We start from the raw sequence: 19,799 nt of genomic DNA, 5'->3' as shown, positions 1-19,799 counted from the left end.
CTGAACAGAATAGAAAAATCAGAAATAAATCCACACATCTATAGTGAATTTATTCTTGACAGAGGTTCCAAGAACATACATTGGGACAAAGATAGTCTCTTCAATAAATGGTGCTGGGAAAACTGGACATCCATATGCAGAAGAATGAAACTAGACCCTTCTCTCTTGCTAGATACAAAAATCAAATTAAAATGGATTGACAACTTAAATCTAAGACCTGAAACTATGAAATTACTAAAAAAGACATTGGAGAAACACTTAAGACTTTGGTCTGGGCAAGGACTTGAGTAATACCCCCAAATCACAGGCAACCAAAGTTAAAGCAATGGAATGACATCAAGCTAAAAAGCTTCTGGACAGCAAAGGAAGCCATTAACAAAGTGAAGAGATAGCCCACAGTATGGGAGAAAATAGTTGCAAAGTACCCATCTGACAAGAGATTAACAACCAGAATATATAAGGAGTTAAAACAACTCAGTAGGAAAGAAAATCAGATAATCCAACTCAACATGGGCATAGGATCTTAACAGACATTTCTCAAAAAAAGACATACAAGTGGCTAACTGGTATATGAAAAAATGCTCAATGATAAGTTACGGTATACTTTAAAATAACTAAAAGTGTTAGAATTGGAATGTTCCTAACATAAAGAAGTGATAAATGCCTGAGGTGATGGATACCCCAATTACTCTGATTTGATTAATTCACATTATATGCATGTTTCAAAACATCATGTATACTATTTAAGGAAATGTAACTATTATGCACCCATAATAATTAAAAATAAAAATTAAATTATGCAAAAAGAAAGACATTTACAAGTCTTTCCTATAATTATATTTACATGTGGGATGTTATTGTGAAAGATATTCAAACAAACTACTATGCTCTTATTTGATAATGCAGTTGTCATAAATAAAAAAAAATCTATTAGGAGTATGATATCTATATGAGTTAGCATAACATATCCAATTAAAGTTTTTTTTTTTTTGAGACAGAGTCTCACTATATCACCCTGGGTAGAGTGCCGTGGCATCACAGTTCACAGCAACCTCAAACTCTTGGGCTTAAGTGATTCTCCTGCCTCAGCCTCCCAGGTAGCTGGGGTTACAGGAGCCTGCCACAATACCAGGCTATATTTTGCTTGTAGTTGTCATTGTTTGGCAGGCCTAGGCTGGATTCGAACCCTCCAGCTCCAGTATAAGTGGCTAGCGCCCTAGCCGCTGAGCCACAGGTGCTGAGCCAATTAAAGTGTTTTTTCATTAGGTATTTTTTCCACAGGAGTTCATTCAAACATTGTGAAAGAAAAATTATTTCTGGGACTTAGATGAATCATTTCTAAATCTCTACAGATATGTAGGAGGGAAAAGCATACCTTCTGTGCTTCGTGGTAGTTGTTCAAAGCTATGACCCATTGGCACATAGAGCAGCAAGCAACAGAAACCAAAGCTATCTTGTTTGGGTTGAAATCAGGTATCATTAAAATTTTTTTCAGCTTCATAAAAACCTTGAGAGAATACAGTTCATGCATTACATGAGAAAGATATAATCTAAAGTTTTTCTCAATCTATACTTGATGGAAATTTTATTCATATAAGAAATATTCAACTACTTTTCAACAGTGGAATCAGAGATACATACCTGGCTACAAAAATAGCCCTAGTACTGGGGAAGTGGAAAAGCCTTTATGATAAACATTCTGCTATTGCTATTTTGTTCTTGTAGAAGCTTTTATATGATTTTAAAAGAGAAACTCCATTTTAAAATAAAAATATACTAACTTTCTTAAAAAGCATAATCTGGCACAATGGCCATTGCAACCTTAACATAAAAATACTTCTGTGAGGACATTTACCCAGCAACTGCCCATCCAATCTCAGACTGGCACCCTTGTTATTGATCCTTGTAGCCAAAGGTAGTTATCTTAAAACAATTAAGCAATCCTTTCCATTTTTCCTTTGAAAACCTTTATCTTCCTTTACCTTCCTGAATATGCACATAGTTTACTGTGGCATATGTATTCCCGTTGCAATTCCCTATTCCTGAATAAATATCATTTTCTTTAAGAGAGCCTCTCTCTGTTAACAGTTAGGCTGACATTATCCTCTTCTTTCCATTAGCATAGATCATCATTGTAACTAATTAATTATCTCTCCAATTAGTTGTTTAATATGTGTCTTTCTTTACAATGTAAGCTTCATACAGCAAGCCTTGAAAACTACTCTTAAAGTCTCTTACAAGAAAGATGTTCTTTCAATATTTATTGAGCGAATTAATGAATACTCACCTCCTCAGTTTAGGACAATGCTGTATGTACACCTGCGAATTGATTAATCTGCCTGTAAGCTTAGATCTCAGCTCAGCTCCTATGTAATATCCCAGTTTCAATATTCTTCCAGTCCCTATCTGTTGCCACTTCTACATTTTCAGGTCCTTGTTATAGCAGCAACTATTTCCCAGTACCAAAATATGTATTAGTTTCCTGTGGCTGTTGTAACAAATTACCATAAAATGGATGACTTTTAAACAACAGTTTATTCTCTCACAGTTCTAGAGCATAGAATGTGAAATCAAGCTACAGGAGGCCAATATTTCCTTGGAGTGCTCTCTGAGACAGTCTATTCTTTTCTTCTCCCAGCTTCTGGTGTTCCCAGGAGTTGGTTGGCTGTGGCTGCATCACAACATTTAGCCTTTTTTCCACTTCTATCTATAATGCATTGGTCCAGGCATTTGTAATCTCTTGCCTACTTTGGCATACGCCTTTCTACAAAACTGACTTGTCCAGAATGGCCTGCTTCACCACACTACCTGCATCTTGAAGTTTGCGGCCTGCCCAGGACTTTGGCTCTGCTCCTTCCTGTTTCAAATCCTACGGTAAATTTATATTCTCTTAAATTAAATCTGCTCCAGTAAAACCCTTCAGGAGAGTTTCCACGATACTTTACTTTTTCCCCTCCTGAACCTTAATTCTCCTCCCTTGCGAATTAATATTTGTAAAGTACTTAGAACAATGTCTGGTACCCGCTGTTCTGTTAACATTTGTTCAACAAATAAAAATACATCTTAGGCACCAATTGTACTTTTGTAGTAAAATGCAATCTACTTAGAAAGACTTTCTCCCACTATTGTCCTCTTCTCTATTGTTAGTTATTTCAGTGGCATGCTGCTTTTCCTTGACGCTTTCAAGAAACTTGTCAAGTTTGGATGTGCAGGCAGTTTACTCTCTGATCTTTTAACTTACCATTGTCCGATGATTCTAATACAGAATTTCAATTTTAATAGTTCTATCTGACTTCATGTATGTATACATGTTATAAATGAGGGCTGCATTAATTATGCATTAACTAGAGATCAACTTTTTACCTTATCAGGTATGTTGTCCTTGTCAAGGTTAATCAATTTTTTTAAGAAACCAGTTTCTGAAAGAAGTAACTTTGCTGTTGCCCAGTTAGGTTTCTTTTGCAGAAGAATACACACTGCATTCATGACAGTCAGCACAAGGAAGGGAGGTCGTGTGTATACTCTGTGATAAATGGTGAAATATCTAATTACAGTACAATTAAAATAAAATATACTATAAGCTATTGCAGAAGATAAAATGCACAGATATTAACAGGTATTTTAAGAAGGAAAACTACTGTTGAGGAACAGCTACTTCACTATTTGTGTATCTTTGAAAATTTGACTCTCTTTAATATATGGGTACCTTTGCTTTAGGAAGATGAAATGCATAAAACCAAAATATATACAGAACATATGAGTTAGAGACTAATTATTTTTATTGTAAAAGTTTTCACTGTAGAGTTTTTTAAAAATAGGAACCCTCCTATTTTATTTTAGTGTTTATTCACTAATGACTACTTGACAGAGACACTGTCTGTGTATATGTGGGGGGTAGTTGAAGTCAGCCCTGTTCCTGTGATTTAAAGAGTGTGTAATGTCCCACTCTCCTTAAACACATCCTTTGGCATTTTTTTATCCAGATCAAAAGTTTCCACCATAAAGATAATTGATAGAACAGGGTCAGGGGAGGGAAGGTAGGTGAGAATTTATCTCTCAAGTCATTAACAGGGTGTTCACTTTTGAAACATTGGAGGCTGTCTCTTAGGTGTGTCTTACTTAACTGATATGCTACTGGATCATTAGATAAGAAGTTGACAGTTTGGAAAATATGGGATCAGAGTAACATTCATCAGATAGAAGTTTCAATGAGAGACCATGAGAGGGGTGGTGGAGACTTGGAACTAGGAGGGAAATCCATCCACAATATTGACTTTCCTCAGATGAAAATTGCACAGACTTCGAAAAGAAGAAAGGTAACAAAGCCAATTTTACATGTATGACATTACCCAAGAAGGTCTTCTGCCTTAAATTTCATAACTAGAAATTCTAATCTTTTTTTTTTTTTGCAGTTTTTGGCCAGGGCTGGGTTTGAACCGGCCACCTCCGGCATATGGGGCTGGTGCCCTACTCCTTTGAGCCACAGGGGCCCCCCGAAATTCTAATCTTTATGTTCATTTGGATTAGTAGTCTACTTGTAAAATAAAGATAGTTTTCAGGAGGATTGAACAACTAATTCATAAACTCCTTATTTGGAACTAATTTTTTAAATTTCTTTTCTGAGATTATCAATTTAGCCCTGCTGAGACAATAAGAAAGACTACAGAAGAACTGGGAAAAGAGAGACAAGGTCCACAGAAGAGAAGCTAGAGCTCTAACAACCAACCTTTCCTCAATTTTACCCGAGTTTGATTCTACTTTAAACAAATATGATATGGATATAGTTAAATCAGTATGAAATTATCTATGACATTTAATTTAAATGAAAGGGAAAATAGGGTTAAAATGACTGTAATTCAATATATGTGCCACTTTTCAGGAACAAATATCTGATTCAAAGTGAGACCTATCTATTCTGGAAATCTGCTTTGAAGTTCTCTATTACTTCACAGAAGTAGTCTATCTTGGATCCATCTTGATTTACCCTAATATGCATTTTTTACTATCTTTTCTTTTCTCATGGCTAATGTTGCAAAGTGGCAAAAGATTAAACTACCATAGGGAGATCATTTGCATTTTGATTATGGAAGCTAGGAAAAAGAATGCATGTGCCAGATGTCTCTGCTTCATGTCCTAAGATTAGCAACAAAGATGATATTATAAAGTAGCCTCATTTATGTGGCATTTTAAGTGGGCAAAGTCTTATGCACATTAAAAATATCACAAGCAGGAATCTATAAATACAAGCAAACAAGCAAGCAAGCAAGCAAACAAACAATGTATAAGCAAAGATTTCATGAACAAGGCTGGTTTTCTTTAGCTTTGGTAGTTCTAGGGAAAGAGAAAGGGTCTGTTTGATCATACGAAATCTCTTAGCAAGAAAGTAATCTTTACTGAGCAATTGTCTTATGCAACATTCTAACTTGATCAGTCTTCTCAATGTGTTTCACTGTTGCCTAAAATGGATGTTCAGAGATACGTTATACAGATAGAAGGTGGCATTGCCAGGATTCCAACCTCAGAAGCTTGGTGTGGCAGCCCATGACACACTGTTCATCAGAGATTAGGCTAAAAGGGATTTAAGCTGATCTTGCTCAGAAATATCTGCCAGAGAAAAAGCTAGGACAATAGAAATTTTTGGAATAAAGTCATGAGATACAAGGGGTTGGAGAGAGCTATGCTGGGGAAGGATTGGCCCTTCTTACTGCTTTGATGTCACCTCCTGACATACCCTCTTACTGAGTTTTGGCCATCTTGGTCTTTGGTAGTTTTTGAAATCTGAATTTTGTGTTAATAAAGTATTTCAAGAATGGGAAAAAAATCCAATGTACCCAATACTAATATGAAACCAACATAGAAACAACTACACAAAAGAAAAAACACACGTGTATAGTCTAGCAAGGGGGAGGGAAGAGGAGAAGAAAGAAAGGGTGAGGAAGGAGGGCAATTGGTGAGAACTATGTGAGGGTGTTCACATAGTTCTCTCTTCTTTGCCCTCTGGGTGAAGGGCTCAACTACAACTTGAACTTGACCTTACAATTGTAAATAATGTAACCTAAACATTTGTACCCTCATATTAATCTGAAAAAAAAAAAAAAGAATTTTGTGTTTTCCATTTCCTCTGCTCAGAACACTCTTCCTTTAGATACCTGTCTAGTTTTCTTTTAAACTTCATTCAGTGATCTGCCCCAATGTTACCTCATCAAAAAGAGCTTCCTCAACCATTACCTGCTATTATCTTAGTGCCTGGAATGGGGAGTATGCACTCAAGACATTTGCTGAACAAATAAATGAGTGCATAAAAATAAATGGATATGAATGAAGTTAAAAGGAAAAGGAAGTAAAAATTCACCTTCCTTCTCTTGTCTTTGTGCATTTGTGTTTTTCAACTTTAGGTGGATTAAATTCAATACTGTAATGTGTTTTATTCTTCACCATAAAAATAAATTGGTTAAAAAGAAATATATTTTATTTTTGATAACAAAATAATTATGCTATTTTCTATTCTTATTCCAAAAGTTAATAATGGTTTAAAATATCATGGTAGATTTGCTCTGTGTTTCCACATCTTTTATTGAAATATTACTTTCTATAAATAGTAGAAAACAATGTATTTCAAGATAATGCAGATTCCTATTGTTTTTTTTTTTTTGAGACAGAGAACTCAAGCTAAAAATTTTGCCAACAAACATTCAATTTAGAACTAAGAGGACCATATCTTTGTACCTCAAAGTATTTCATTCCTTCCTGTATTTTCTTACACTGTTTAATGCCCACAACCCCCAGCATTGAGTTTGGAAAAAGGCACAGCAAGGGGAAGTACTTCCTTTGCAATGTTAGCATTCCCTTGTGGTAATAGCCAGCATTGCAGTCTCAGGTATGTGTTATCCACATTCCTTCAGTTCCCACATGCTCTCTAGCTAATCTGGCATAAGCAGCAGCAGTATAAACATTGTCGTTTTATTTTCGAAACTATAGGCCAGGTAATAACTTCATTTTATAAAGATACACATTTTTACATCTCAGAAATTGGGATTGGTTCAGTTTATAACAAATGTCACATCACAGTTTAACTGGCAGCATTTTTTTCTTAGAGAATAAGAAATACTTGTACGGCTTATAATTGATGGCATCATAAAATTGATAAGATATGGTATATACCACACATAACAAAAATTTTAAAGTAACCAAGATGGTAAAAATTAAACATGTTTTAGCCTGAGCTTTTCCAACTCAAAAGGAAATTAACTATGTTCCTTACCTTAATTCAGCAATATCAGCTTTATCCAGGGAATTGAGAGCCACAAGTGCCTTGTCTAAGGCTGGAAGCACCCCTTTTAGTTCATTGGCAGTTTTCTGCAGTAAAAATATAAGCCCTCAAATACGAATGAATGAATATAGTTGTATATTTAAAGTTTTTATATGTCGATCTTGCAAAATAGAATTTGACATTTTTACAATCCCTATAAGTTAGGTATTTGCATGACTTGGATGTGCATACTTGCTTATACTGTTGGAAATGGGTTTTACAGTCCTGAATGTAGTGTATTATTCAACACCTGGTGAGAAGTTATCTAGGGGAAGAAAAACACGGAGTGGCTTCTGCCTTTTCTTTTAGGCTCAGTGTAGTATTAACAAATGCCCTTTTGAGGAATGGTCCAGTTAAAGGTAGAATTACAGGGAAAGTAAGGAAGCTTGAACTTCAGCCTCTTATCTGCATAGACCCCTTCCAATGTTCCAGAAGGAGTTCTGCCAAAATTCTGGCAGGGATATTTATATAGATATAAAAATAATATAATATAATATAATAATAATATAATATAATATATATATATTTTCCAACTCAACACCTTAGTTAGATCCCCAAAATTTTCACAACCACTCCACTGGTGTGTGTGTATATATATATATATATATATATATATATATATATATATGTATTAATATAAACTTTTCCTGTAGTGTCTGGTACAAGAAATATGTGGATAGTGAAGGAGAAAACAAAGTTTTCAATACTTGGTTCCAGAAGCTGGTCTGTGGAAAAATCTTTCCATTTATCAGATGAATAAAATTGTAAGTGGATGGTTAGATTTTCTTTTCTTTCTCTTTCTTTTTCTTTCTTCCTTTCTTCCTTTCTTTCTTTCTTTTCTTTCTTTTCTTACTTAGTAAGAAAAGTCTTACTTCTGTCACCCTGGGTAAAGTGCCAGGGCATCATTGTAGCTCACAGAAACCTCAAACTCTTAAGTTCAGGAGATCCTCCTGCCTCAGCCTCTCAAGTAGCTGGCACCTGCCATGATGCCTGGCTAATTTTTCTGTGTTTTAGTAGAGCCAGGATTCTTGCTCTTGCTTAGGCTGGTCTCAAACTCCTGAGCTGAAGCAATCCTCCTGCCGTGGCCTCCAAGAATGCTAGGATTACAGGCATGAGCCACTCCTGGTCAGGTTTAGATTTTCTTTGATAGCTACTCAAAATGGAAGCGGACTCCTTCAGGAGCATACTTGTTAAGCAGCATATGCTATTCTAAATCTTCCAGACATTCTTCTTCTTTTTTACTGGGAATTGTGTAAAATCAAATTCATCAGAATACCTGGGTTAAATTTTTTTTTTCTTCAAAGACCAGGACTTCCCAGGCCGGATTGCAGTGGTGCAATAATAGTTCTCTGTAGGCTTAAACTCCATAGACCCACAGATAGCTGGGATTATAGGCATTACACATCATGGCCAGAAAAATTCCTGGGTTTTTAAGTAATAATTGCTGCATTTGGAAAGATATTTTGGAATGTTTTGATGAAATAAGTGAGAAATTTCAGATTCATTACATAGAAATGCATGCAATGTGCCTTATTTTATAATTTTATTTATAAATAAATAATTAAGATAAAATTTGTGGAATATGAAATAGAAATGATTAAGTCATAAAATCAATTATTATTATTCTGATATAGAGGAGCAAATTAGAGTGAAAAATTTCACATTATACCACAAAGTGATAATTTATTAAGAGTAAAAAATAAATTTAGAATATAAGTAATGAAATGGTTCTTGGTTTGGTAATCCAATTAACAAAGAACAAATCACATGATCACATTGTAAAAATTTAATTTTTTATTGCATTTTCAAGAAATATTGGCATTAAAGAAAATAACATAAATATCAGAAAACATCTTAATAATGAGATCTGATAGAAAATTGGTTAAAGAATGTCATTATTTCAAACAGTACTTGACATTAGCCACTATACAAGAAATCTTGAAATGCCATTGCTGCTTATGCTAAATTTGATAACAATCCTAAAAACATTCATGACATTGTCAATGAGTTATAGATTTGAAAGAAACTTCTTAACAATTAAAAACGAAAAACACATTTCGATCAACTATGCTAACAATTTTTTAGGAAATGATATTACAAAATCATTTTTTTTTTATTGTTGGGGATTCATTGAGGGTACAAGAAACCACATTGCACTCATCACATTTGTTAGGTAAAGTCCCTCTTACAATTGCAAAATCATTTTTCATACAAAAAAGTGATCATAAAGTATGCAGTGAAAAAATGTAGGAAAAAAGTATTATAGGAGAGTGTAAGGCTAACCAATAATACTTTTCTAGATTTTGTGATGTTTATGATAATTTTGCATTTCATTGTGATTTCTTTACTTATTCTAAATAAATATTCACTTTCATATCTGATTGTGTACTAGTGATTTTGCATTCTTTTTAAAAATGTGGCCTCAAATTGTATTAGTTCTAGGCCCTAATGAACCTGGATTTGTCTCTGAAGCCAGAGGGGAAAAACAGCCTTCGTGGTATGGCAGCCCCTCTTTTGAATTTCTTTGTGCCCATTTCCATTTGGCCTCAAATTTTAAAGATAGAAATTAAGCTGTACTCATATATTTAATATATTGATCAACAGTAGTACCTTCAGGTGATTGACACAGGAAGGGCCAGTAATGTGCCCTTCCTGTTACTTTAATGCTCAGGACATAAGGAGGCCTTGCAGTTTACTTGTGTCCAAGCAAGGGAATTTACCTAATCTGTTATCTTATTTGAAATAAGTTAGCTCTTAAAACATGGACAGGTAACTTACGAAGATTTCTTAAAGAAACACTGGATTGAAGGTACTGAAGGTAATGGTAATAATAAAAGCATAGATGAACAAGAAAAAAGCAGGCTGACACTTTTTATTCTTGACATAAACTTTTCTTTAACCATGTTGTACAATAAAAAGTAATGGTGAGCTAATCAAATTTGATAAGAATCCAGCCAAAAAAATTTGAAATCACCAAGTCTATTTGAAATATACATTCACATTTACTATTATTGATAATAAATCTTGTCCTAGGTGTTTATTGGGCTTTGGAATATTAGCCAAAGATAGTAGCTCATGCATTTAATTTATAAATAATATTGGGGTAAAGGCACGTATATTTCTATTTTTTAAAAGATGGAGTTGTGTGATTAAAAACCGTTTGCACATGGAAGATGGGTAAAATTCCACTCTCCACTTCCTTTGAGCTGGAGTGCCTACAGATCAGACCAGAGTTAAACATTTGGTAATTTGCTAAACTACTCTAGCTCCTGCTGGGATTCTGATTAGAGAGTATGGAAGGGAATGTCTAGTTTAAAAAGAAGGGATTATTTAGTCAACAACAGAAGTGACACACATCACAAAGCTAGTCCCTAGAACTGCCTTTTTTTTTTTGCAGATGTTCTTCTTCTGATACAGCCCCAGTGAGTTTCTATTCATTGTAACCAGAAAGCCTGCTATGATTTTAGGTCTCTCAAGGATGGGAATAATATTTTTGTACAACATGAAGTACATTACTTTCTTTCTTTTTTTTTTTTTTTAGTGTAAGCCGAATTCACAGCAGAATCCCTTTATTGAAGAGCTGGCAGGCAACTGGCTCACACCCAACACAGGTGTGAAAGCAGCCCCAAATGTTTAAGGATCAGTTTTTTTTTATTATTAAATCATAGCTGTGTACCTTAATGCGATCATGGGGCCCCATACACTGTTTTTTTTTTTAATTTTTTTATTAAATCATAAGTGTATACAATGATATGATTATGGGGCATCATACACTCACTTCATAAACTATTTGACACATTTTTATCCCAGTGGTTAACATAGCCTTTCCGGCGTTATCTCAGTTCCTGTGCCAAAACATTTATATTCTACATTTACCAAGTTTCGCAAATACCCCTGTAATATGCACCACAGGTGTGATCCCACCGATTCCCCTCCCTCTACCCACCCCCCCCTTTCCCACTTCCCCCTATTGTTAAGTTGTAGCTGGGTTATAGCTTTCATGTGAGAGTCCCAAATTAGTTTCATAGTAGGGCTGTGTACATTGGGTATTTTTTCTTCCATTCTTGGGATACTTTACTAAGAAGAATATGTTCCAGCTCCATCCATGTAAACATGAAAGAGGTAAAGTCTCCATCTTTCTTTAAGGCTGCATAGTATTCCATGGTATACATATACCACAATTTATTTTTTTTTTTATTTTTATTTTTTTTTAATTAATTAATTTATTTTTATTGTTAAATCATAGCTGTGTACATTAGTGCAATCAAGGGGTACAATGTGCTGGTTTCATATACAATCCGAAATATTCTCATCAAACTGTTTGACGTAGCCTTTGTGGCATTTTCTTAATCACTGTATGTAGGCATTTGTATTCTGCATTTAGTAAGTTTTGCCTGTACCTGTTCTAAGATGCACCATAGGTGTGGACCCATCCATTACCCTCCCTCCACCCTTACTTCCCCCCTCCCTTGCCCTTCCTTGGCCCTTGCCCCATAGTCTTGTGCTATAGTTGGGTTATAGCCTTCATGTGAAAGCTATAATTTAGCTTCATAGTAGAGCTGAGTACATTGGATACTTTTTCTTCCATTCCTGAGATACTTTGCTAAGAAGAATATGTTCCAGCTCCATCCATGTAAACATGAAAGAGGTAAAGTCTCCATCTTTCTTTAAGGCTGCATAATATTCCATGGTATACATGTACCACAATTTGCTAGTCCATTCGTGGGTCGATGGGCACTTGGGCTTCTTCCATGACTTAGCAATTATGAATTGGGCTGCAATAAACATTCTGGTACAGACGTCTTTGTTATATTGTGATTTTTGGTCTTCTGGGTATAAACCTAGTAAAGGAATTATAGGATCGAATGGCAGGTCTATTTTTAGGTCTCTAAGTGTTCTCCAAACATCATTCCAGAGGGAACGTATTAGTGTGCATTCCCACCAGCAGTGTAGAAGTGTGCCCTTTCCTCCACATCCACACCAACATCTCTGGTTTTGGGATTTTGTTATGTGGGCTACTCTTACTGGGGTTAGGTGATATCTCAGAGTAGTTTTGATTTGCATTTCTCTGATGAATAACGATGATGAGGTTTTTTTTCATGTGTTTGTAGATCATGTGTCTGTCTTCTTTAGAGAAGTTTCTCTTCAAGTCCCTTGTCCACCCTGAGATGGGATCACGTGTTCTTTTCTTGCTAATATGTTTGAGTTCTCCATGGATTCTGGTTATTAGACCTTTATCGGAGGTATAACCTGCAAATATTTTCTCCCATTCTGAGGGCTGTCTGCTTGCTTTACTTACTATGTTCTTGGCTGTGCAGAAGCTTTTTAGTTTGATCAGGTCCCAGTAGTGTATTTTTGATACTGCTTCAATTGCCTGGGGAGTAATGGCAATTTTTTTAAAAGAAAAGGGAAAAACAATAAGGTGGATTGTCCTGTCTAGTCAGTTACCTCTACCTTCTTTGTTTTTGAGATCTCTCAAAACTCTGCAAGTTGTAGAAGACTTATAAATAGGCAGCTGATTCTTGTCCATCCAAATGCAAATAAGGCGAGTGTACTGGAAGGCAATCTGTCACCACCCTGTGGTAGACCGGTTTCGCATCTATTTGCAAATTTGTTTCAACATACTTTATTTTTTATTTTTTTTTTTTTTAATTTTTTTTATTAAATCATAAGTGTATACAATGATATGATTATGGGGCATCATACACTCACTTCATAAACCATTTGACACATTTTTATCCCAGTGGTTAACATAGCCTTTCCGGCGTTATCTCAGTTACTGTGCCAAAACATTTATATTCTACATTTACCAAGTTTCGCAAATACCCCTGTAATATGCACCACAGGTGTGATCCCACCGATTCCCCTCCCTCTACCCACCCCCCCCCTTTCCCACTTCCCCCTATTGTTAAGTTGTAGCTGGGTTATAGCTTTCATGTGAGAGTCCCAAATTAGTTTCATAGTAGGGCTGTGTACATTGGATATTTTTTCTTCCATTCTTGGGATACTTTACTAAGAAGAATATGTTCCAGCTCCATCCATGTAAACATGAAAGAGGTAAAGTCTCCATCTTTCTTTAAGGCTGCATAGTATTCCATGGTATACATATACCACAATTTATTAATCCATTCGTGGATCGATGGGCACTTCGGCTTTTTCCATGACTTAGCAATTATGAATTGGGCTGCAATAAACATTCTGGTACAAATATCTTTGTTATGTTGTGATTTTTGGTCTTCTGGGTATATGCCCAGCAGAGGAATTACAGGATTGAATGGCAGATCTATTTTTAGATCTCTGAGTGTTCTCCATATATCCCTCCAAAAGGAATGTATTAATTTGCATTCCCACCAGCAGTGCAGAAGTGTTCCCTTTTCTCCGCATCCACGCCAACATCTCTGGTCTTGAGATTTTGTGATATAGGCTAGTCTCATTGGAGTTAGATGATATCTCAAAGTAGTTTTGATTTGCATTTCTCTGATGATTAAAGATGATGAGCATTTTTTCATATGTCTGAAGGCCGTGCGCCTGTCTTCTTCAGAGAAGTTTCTCTTCAAATCCCTTGCCCAGCCTGCGATGGGATCCCTTGTTTTTTTCTTGCTGATGCGTTTGAGTTCTCTGTGGATTCTGGTTATTAAACCTTTGTCAGAGTTATACCCTGCAAATATCTTCTCCCATTCTGAGGGCTGTCTGCTTGCTCTGCTTACTGTGTTCTTAGCTGTGCAGAAGCTTTTTAGTTTGATCAAGTCCCAGTAGTGTATTTTTGAAGCTGCTTCAATTGCCCGGGGGGTTCTCCTCATGAAATACTCACCCAGACCAATTTCTTCAAGGGTTTTCCCTGCATTCTCCTCTAGTATTTTTATAGTTTCATGTCTTAAGTTTAAATCTTTAATCCAATGAGAGTCTATCTTAGTTAATGGTGAAAGGTGTGGGTCCAATTTCAGTCTTCTGCAGGTTGCCAGCCAGTTCACCCAGCACCATTTGTTAAATAGGGAATCTTTTCCCCACTGAATGTTTTTAATTGGCTTGTCAAAAATCAAATAGCGGTAAGTAGCTGGATTCATCTCTTGGTTCTCTATTCTATTCCAGATATCTACTTCTCTGTTTTTGTGCCAATACCATGCTGTTTTGATCACTATCGATTTGTAGTAAAGTCTGAGGTCTGGTAGTGTGATTCCTCCTGTTTTGTTTTTATTTCTGAGTAATGTCTTGGCTATTCGAGGTTTTTTCTGATTCCATATAAAACGAAGTAATGTTTTTTCAAGATCTTTAAAATATGACAGTGGAGCTTTAATAGGGAGTGCGTTGAAAGTATATATTGCTTTGGGTAGTATGGACATTTTGATAATGTTGATTCTTCCTAGCCATGAGCATGGTATGTTTTTCCATTTGTTAACATTTTCAGCTATTTCTTTTCTTAGAGTTTCATAGTTCTCTTTATAGAGATCTTTCACGTCTTTTGTTAGGTAAATTCCCAAATATTTCATCTTCTTTGGCACTACTGTGAATGGGATAGAGTCCTTAACTGCTTTTTCAATTTGACTGTTGTTGGTGTATATAAAGGCTACCGATTTATGAATGTTGATTTTGTAACCTGAGACGCTGCTGTATTCCTTGATCACTTCTAGGAGTTTTGTAGTAGAGTCCCTAGTGTTTTCCAGATACACAATCATATCATCTGCGAAGAGCGAGAGTTTGATCTCTTCTGACCCTATATGGATACCCTTGATCGCCTTTTCTTCCCTAATTGCGGTGGCTAAAACTTCCATTACAATGTTGAAAAGCAATGGAGACAATGGGCAGCCTTGTCTGGTTCCTGATCTGAGTGGAAATGATTCCAATTTAACTCCATTCAATATGATATTGGCTGTGGGTTTGCTGTAGATAGCCTCTATCAGTTTAAGAAAAGTCCCTTCTAGACCAATTTTCTTGAGTGTTCTGATCATGAAGGGATGCTGGATATTATCAAAAGCTTTTTCTGCATCAATTGAGAGAATCATATGGTCTTTGTTTTTTAATTTGTTTATGTGCTGAATTACATTTATAGATTTACGTATATTGAACCAGCCTTGAGACCCTGGGATAAAACCAACTTGGTCATGATGTATAATTTGTTTGATGTGTTGCTGGATTCTGTTTGTTAGGATCTTGTTGAATATTTTTGCATCTATATTCATTAGTGATATTGGTCTATAATTTTCTTTTCTTGTTGGGTCTTTTCCTGGTTTGGGGATCAGGGTGATATTTGCTTCATAGAACGTGTTGGGTAGTCTTCCTTCTTTTTCTACATTTTGGAACAGGTTGAGTAATATAGGTACTAATTCCTCTTTAAAGGTTTGGTAGAATTCTGACGTGAAACCATCTGGTCCCGGGCTTTTCTTTTTAGGGAGGTTTTGTACAGTTGATGCTATTTCTGAACTTGATATGGGTCTGTTCAACATTTCCACTTGATTCTGGTTAAGTCTTGGAAGGTGGCGTGCTTCCAAGTATCGGTCTATTTCCTTCAGATTTTCATATTTCTGAGAATAAAGTTTCTTGTAATATTCATTAAGGATTTTTTGGATTTCTGATGAGTCTGTGGTTATTTTGTCTTTGTTGTTTCTGATTGATGATATTAGAGATTTTACTCTTTTTTTCCTGATTAGGTTGGCCAGAGGTTTATCTATTTTATTGACCTTTTCAAAAAACCAGCTTTTTGATTTATTGATCTGTTGTATTATTCTTTTGTTTTCAATTTCATTTAATTCTGCTCTAATTTTGGTTATTTCTTTTCTTCTACTGGGTTTGGGGTTGGAATGTTCTTCCTTTTCCAGTTGCGTGAGATGTCCCATTAAGTTGTTAACTTCCTCTCTTTCCGTTCTCTTGAGGAAGGCTTGCAGTGCTATAAATTTCCCTCTTAGAACTGCCTTTGCAGTGTCCCAGAGGTTCTGATAGCTTGTGTCTTCATTGTCATTTTGTTCCAAAAAATTGGTGATTTCTTTCTTAATCTCATCTCTGACCCAGCTATCATTCAGCATAAGGTTATTTAACTTCCATGTTTTTGTATGGGTATGCAGATTCCTGTTGTTACTCGTCTCAAGTTTTATTCCATGATGGTCCGAGAAGATGCATGGAATAATTTCTATTCCTTTAAATTTACTGAGGTTAGACTTGTGACCTAAAATGTGATCAATTTTGGAGTAAGTTCCGTGGGCTGATGAGAAGTATGTGTATTCAGTTTTGTTGGGATGAAATGTTCTGTAGATGTCTGCTAAATCTAAATACTGGATGGTTAGGTTTAAATCTAAGATTTCTTTGCTCAGCTTCTTTCTGGAGGATCGATCCAACACTGCCAAGGGAGTGTTGAAATCTCCAACGATTATGGAGCTGGAGGAAATCAAGTTACTCATGTCTGTTAGAGTTTCTCTTATAAATTGAGGTGCATTCTGGTTGGGTGCATAGATATTAATAATTGAGATCTCGTCATATTGAGTATTACCCTTAACAAATATGAAGTGACCATTCTTGTCCTTCCTTACTTTTGATGGTTTAAAGCCTACTGTATCTGCAAATAAAATTGCAACACCTGCTTTTTTCTGATTACCATTTGCCTGAAATATGGATGACCATCCTTTCATCCTGAGTCTGTATTTGTCTTTTAAGTTGAGATGTGACTCTTGTATGCAACAAATATCTGGCTTAAGTTTTTGTATCCAGTCAGCTAACCTATGCCTCTTTAGAGGACAGTTTAAGCCATTCACATTGATGGAGAGTAAGGATAAGTCTGGTGGAATTTTGGGTATCGAGTTTTTCAAAGGTCCAGTGGACATTTTTAATCCTTTCGCCAGTGTGGAAGTTGGAGTTTGATCCGAAGTTTCTGAGTGAGTTTACTTTTGTGGTATAGGATTGGGTTGGTCATTGTGGAGGATAGGTCTGAGAACATCCTGAAGACCTGGTTTACTTATGGCAAATTTTTTCAACATATGAATGTCATTGAAGTATTTAATTTCTCCATCATAGATGAAACTCAGTTTAGCTGGATACAAGATCCTGGGTTGAAAGTTTTTTTGCTTTAGGAGATTAAAAGTTGATGACCAGCCTCTTCTTGCTTGAAAAGTTTCAGCAGAGAGATCTGCAGTTATTCTAATATTCTTACCTTTGTACGTTATAGTTTTCTTTTGCCGGGCTGCTTTGAGAATCTTCTATTTCATGTTAACTTTAGTGAAGCTAATTATGATATGTCTGGGAGATGGCTTTTTGGGGTTGAATCGTGCTGGGGTTCTGAAGCTGTCTGCTATCTGAATTTCAGATTCTCTAGGCATGTCTGGAAAATTTTCTTTCATAATTTCATGTAGAAGGGCCTCTGTGCCCTTGGCTGCCACGTCATCAGCCTCCGAAATTCCTATAACCCTTATGTTATTTTTTTTCGAATTATCTGAGAGCTCTCTGAGTGAGTGATCCGTTTTTGCTCTCCATTTCTCTTCCTCTTTGAGAGATTGGGAGCGTTCGAAGACTTTATCTTCAATGTCAGAAATCCTTTCTTCTGCTTGCTCCATTCTGTTACTGAGGGATTCTACTGTATTTTTCATATCTTTGAGGGCTGTAAGTTCTTGTTTCAGTGTGTCTAAGTCTTTGGTGGTTTTGTCTTTAAATTCGTTAAATTCTTGAGACAGTTTTTGAATTTCTCCTCGAATTCCTAATTCCATTTTATTAATCTTGTCTGCAAACCAAATTCTGAATTCGACTTCTGTCATCTCAGCCAGTTGTTTATGAATGGGATCTTCAATCACATCTGCCGTATCTTTTCTTGGGGGGGTTGATCTATTCTGGTTATTCATGTTACCAGAGTTTTTCCGCTGATTCCGCCCCATGGTTTACTCCCTTTGGTTTTTCCCCTGGGGTTTTTTCGAGGGCCCGTACAGTGTTGTGGGCTGAGAAACTGGGGCCCTGTCTGGTGTGGTGGAGCAAAGTGGTTCTGTCTTGTTTTCAGCTGGTTTCTGTTCGATCCTATTGCAACTTCTACTCTGGCTTGAAGTCTCAGCTGTGTGGAAAAATCAGCAATTAAGTCACCCCGCCTGCCCACCTCTGGCCCCAGTTGGAAAAGGAGACTCAAACCTTCCTACAATCGCACACCCAGGGCACCACCTGAAAAGTCCTCAGTCTATTAGCCCAGTTCAAAAGGTCCGAATCAACTGTCTCAATCGGCACTTGTCTCAGGTGGAAGGGTTCAAGAGGTCTCTGGGAACTGGATCACAGGGGCCTGGTGACTCCTCTGAGACAGCTCACCCCAGTGCAGCGTGGAGTCAGGAGGAGCCACCCCGCAAACAGAGCAGTCTGGGAAGGTTGACGTCTCCTTCCCCACTTTGCCCCTCCGTCGGACCCAGTCACTGGTATCTCTGCAGATGGCTAACCCAGTTGCCTGCAGTGAACAGACACTCCAGGGGTTTGCACCTGCCTGAATCGCGAGGAAGTCTGCCAGGCCCCCGCAGACTGCCGCTATCTAGCAGGAGGAGATGGGGCCTGACATCTTTGAGTGTTTGATGCAGGTGATGGGAAGGAGGTGTTCACTCAGGCTTAGCCCCGTCCCTGATGGATGCTGCTAACAGAACAGAACAGAACAGACAACTTTGTGAGGTTCTGTCTCTGTTCCTGTCGTCGCCTACAGGAGACGGGCTGTTTTGAGTTCAAACGTCTTTGCTGCTGGAGAATTGCGTCTGAACACCTCTCTGGGTCGGCCCTGCCCTGGAGGCTTCTGGGTTTGTGAGCCGTGTCACCGGTGGCCTCCTCTGGTTGCCCAGGGAGACAGGGGGTGTGGCCTCAGAATATCCAGAAGTGAGCGTTCTGCCGTTAAAGAAAAAACGGCTGTTGATCTACCTCCAGGGAACTGCTGCTCTGGTGTGGGCACTCAGGCGACCCTTTTCTCCTCTGTCCCACGCCCCAGAGTCAGCACTGAGCGGCCGCAGTTTGTGCTGGGTCCACACCCCTTAAGAGATCCCCCAAGAATCAGAACTCTTGGGGGATGGGCCCCCAGACCCGGATTGGGAGTGGGGCGGGGGGAAGCTAGAGTTTCATTCAGTTTCACGCAATACTACGGTCCGGGGAGGGCTCCTGCACTGCACCGCAGGGAAGTGCCGCCAAGGCTTGATTTCCCCTCAGCAGAGTGCCCTCTCCTCGCTCACGTGTCCCAGAGTCAGCGCTGACCTGACGCAGCTCAGGCACTGTGCACTCCCCTCGAGAAATCACCCAAGGAGCCGAACTCCGGAGGGATAGGCCCTCAGACCCCGAGTGAGAGTAGGGGCTCTCAGCTCTCAGCGGGGAGGCCAGAGTCTTATTCAGTCTTGTGCCCGGGGAGGGCTCCTGCACTGCACTGCAGGGAAGTGCCGCCAAGGCTTGATTTCCCCTCAGCGGAGTGCCCTCTCCTCGCTCACGTGTCCCAGAGTCAGCGCTGACCTGACGCAGCTCAGGCACTGTGCACTCCCCTCGAGAAATCACCCAAGGAGCCGAACTCCTG

General features: G+C 37.6%; 1 protein-coding gene across 1 annotated transcript in view; it reads right to left on the bottom strand.

The window, feature by feature from the left end:
• Window positions 1–19,799, bottom strand: part of DNAH14 (dynein axonemal heavy chain 14) — an 862,921-nt gene that overhangs the window by 209,806 nt on the left and 633,316 nt on the right. Inside the window, 3 exon segments of the mRNA XM_053607548.1 lie at window positions 1,376–1,507; window positions 3,364–3,523; window positions 7,262–7,356. Coding sequence (XP_053463523.1) covers window positions 1,376–1,507; window positions 3,364–3,523; window positions 7,262–7,356 — 387 coding nt within the window.

This window comes from Nycticebus coucang, chromosome 10 (assembly GCF_027406575.1).
Source record: "Nycticebus coucang isolate mNycCou1 chromosome 10, mNycCou1.pri, whole genome shotgun sequence".
Lineage (NCBI taxonomy): Eukaryota > Metazoa > Chordata > Mammalia > Primates > Lorisidae > Nycticebus > Nycticebus coucang.
Note: the sequence above shows the minus strand (reverse complement) of the source record. Positions and strands in the feature narration are given on the sequence as shown.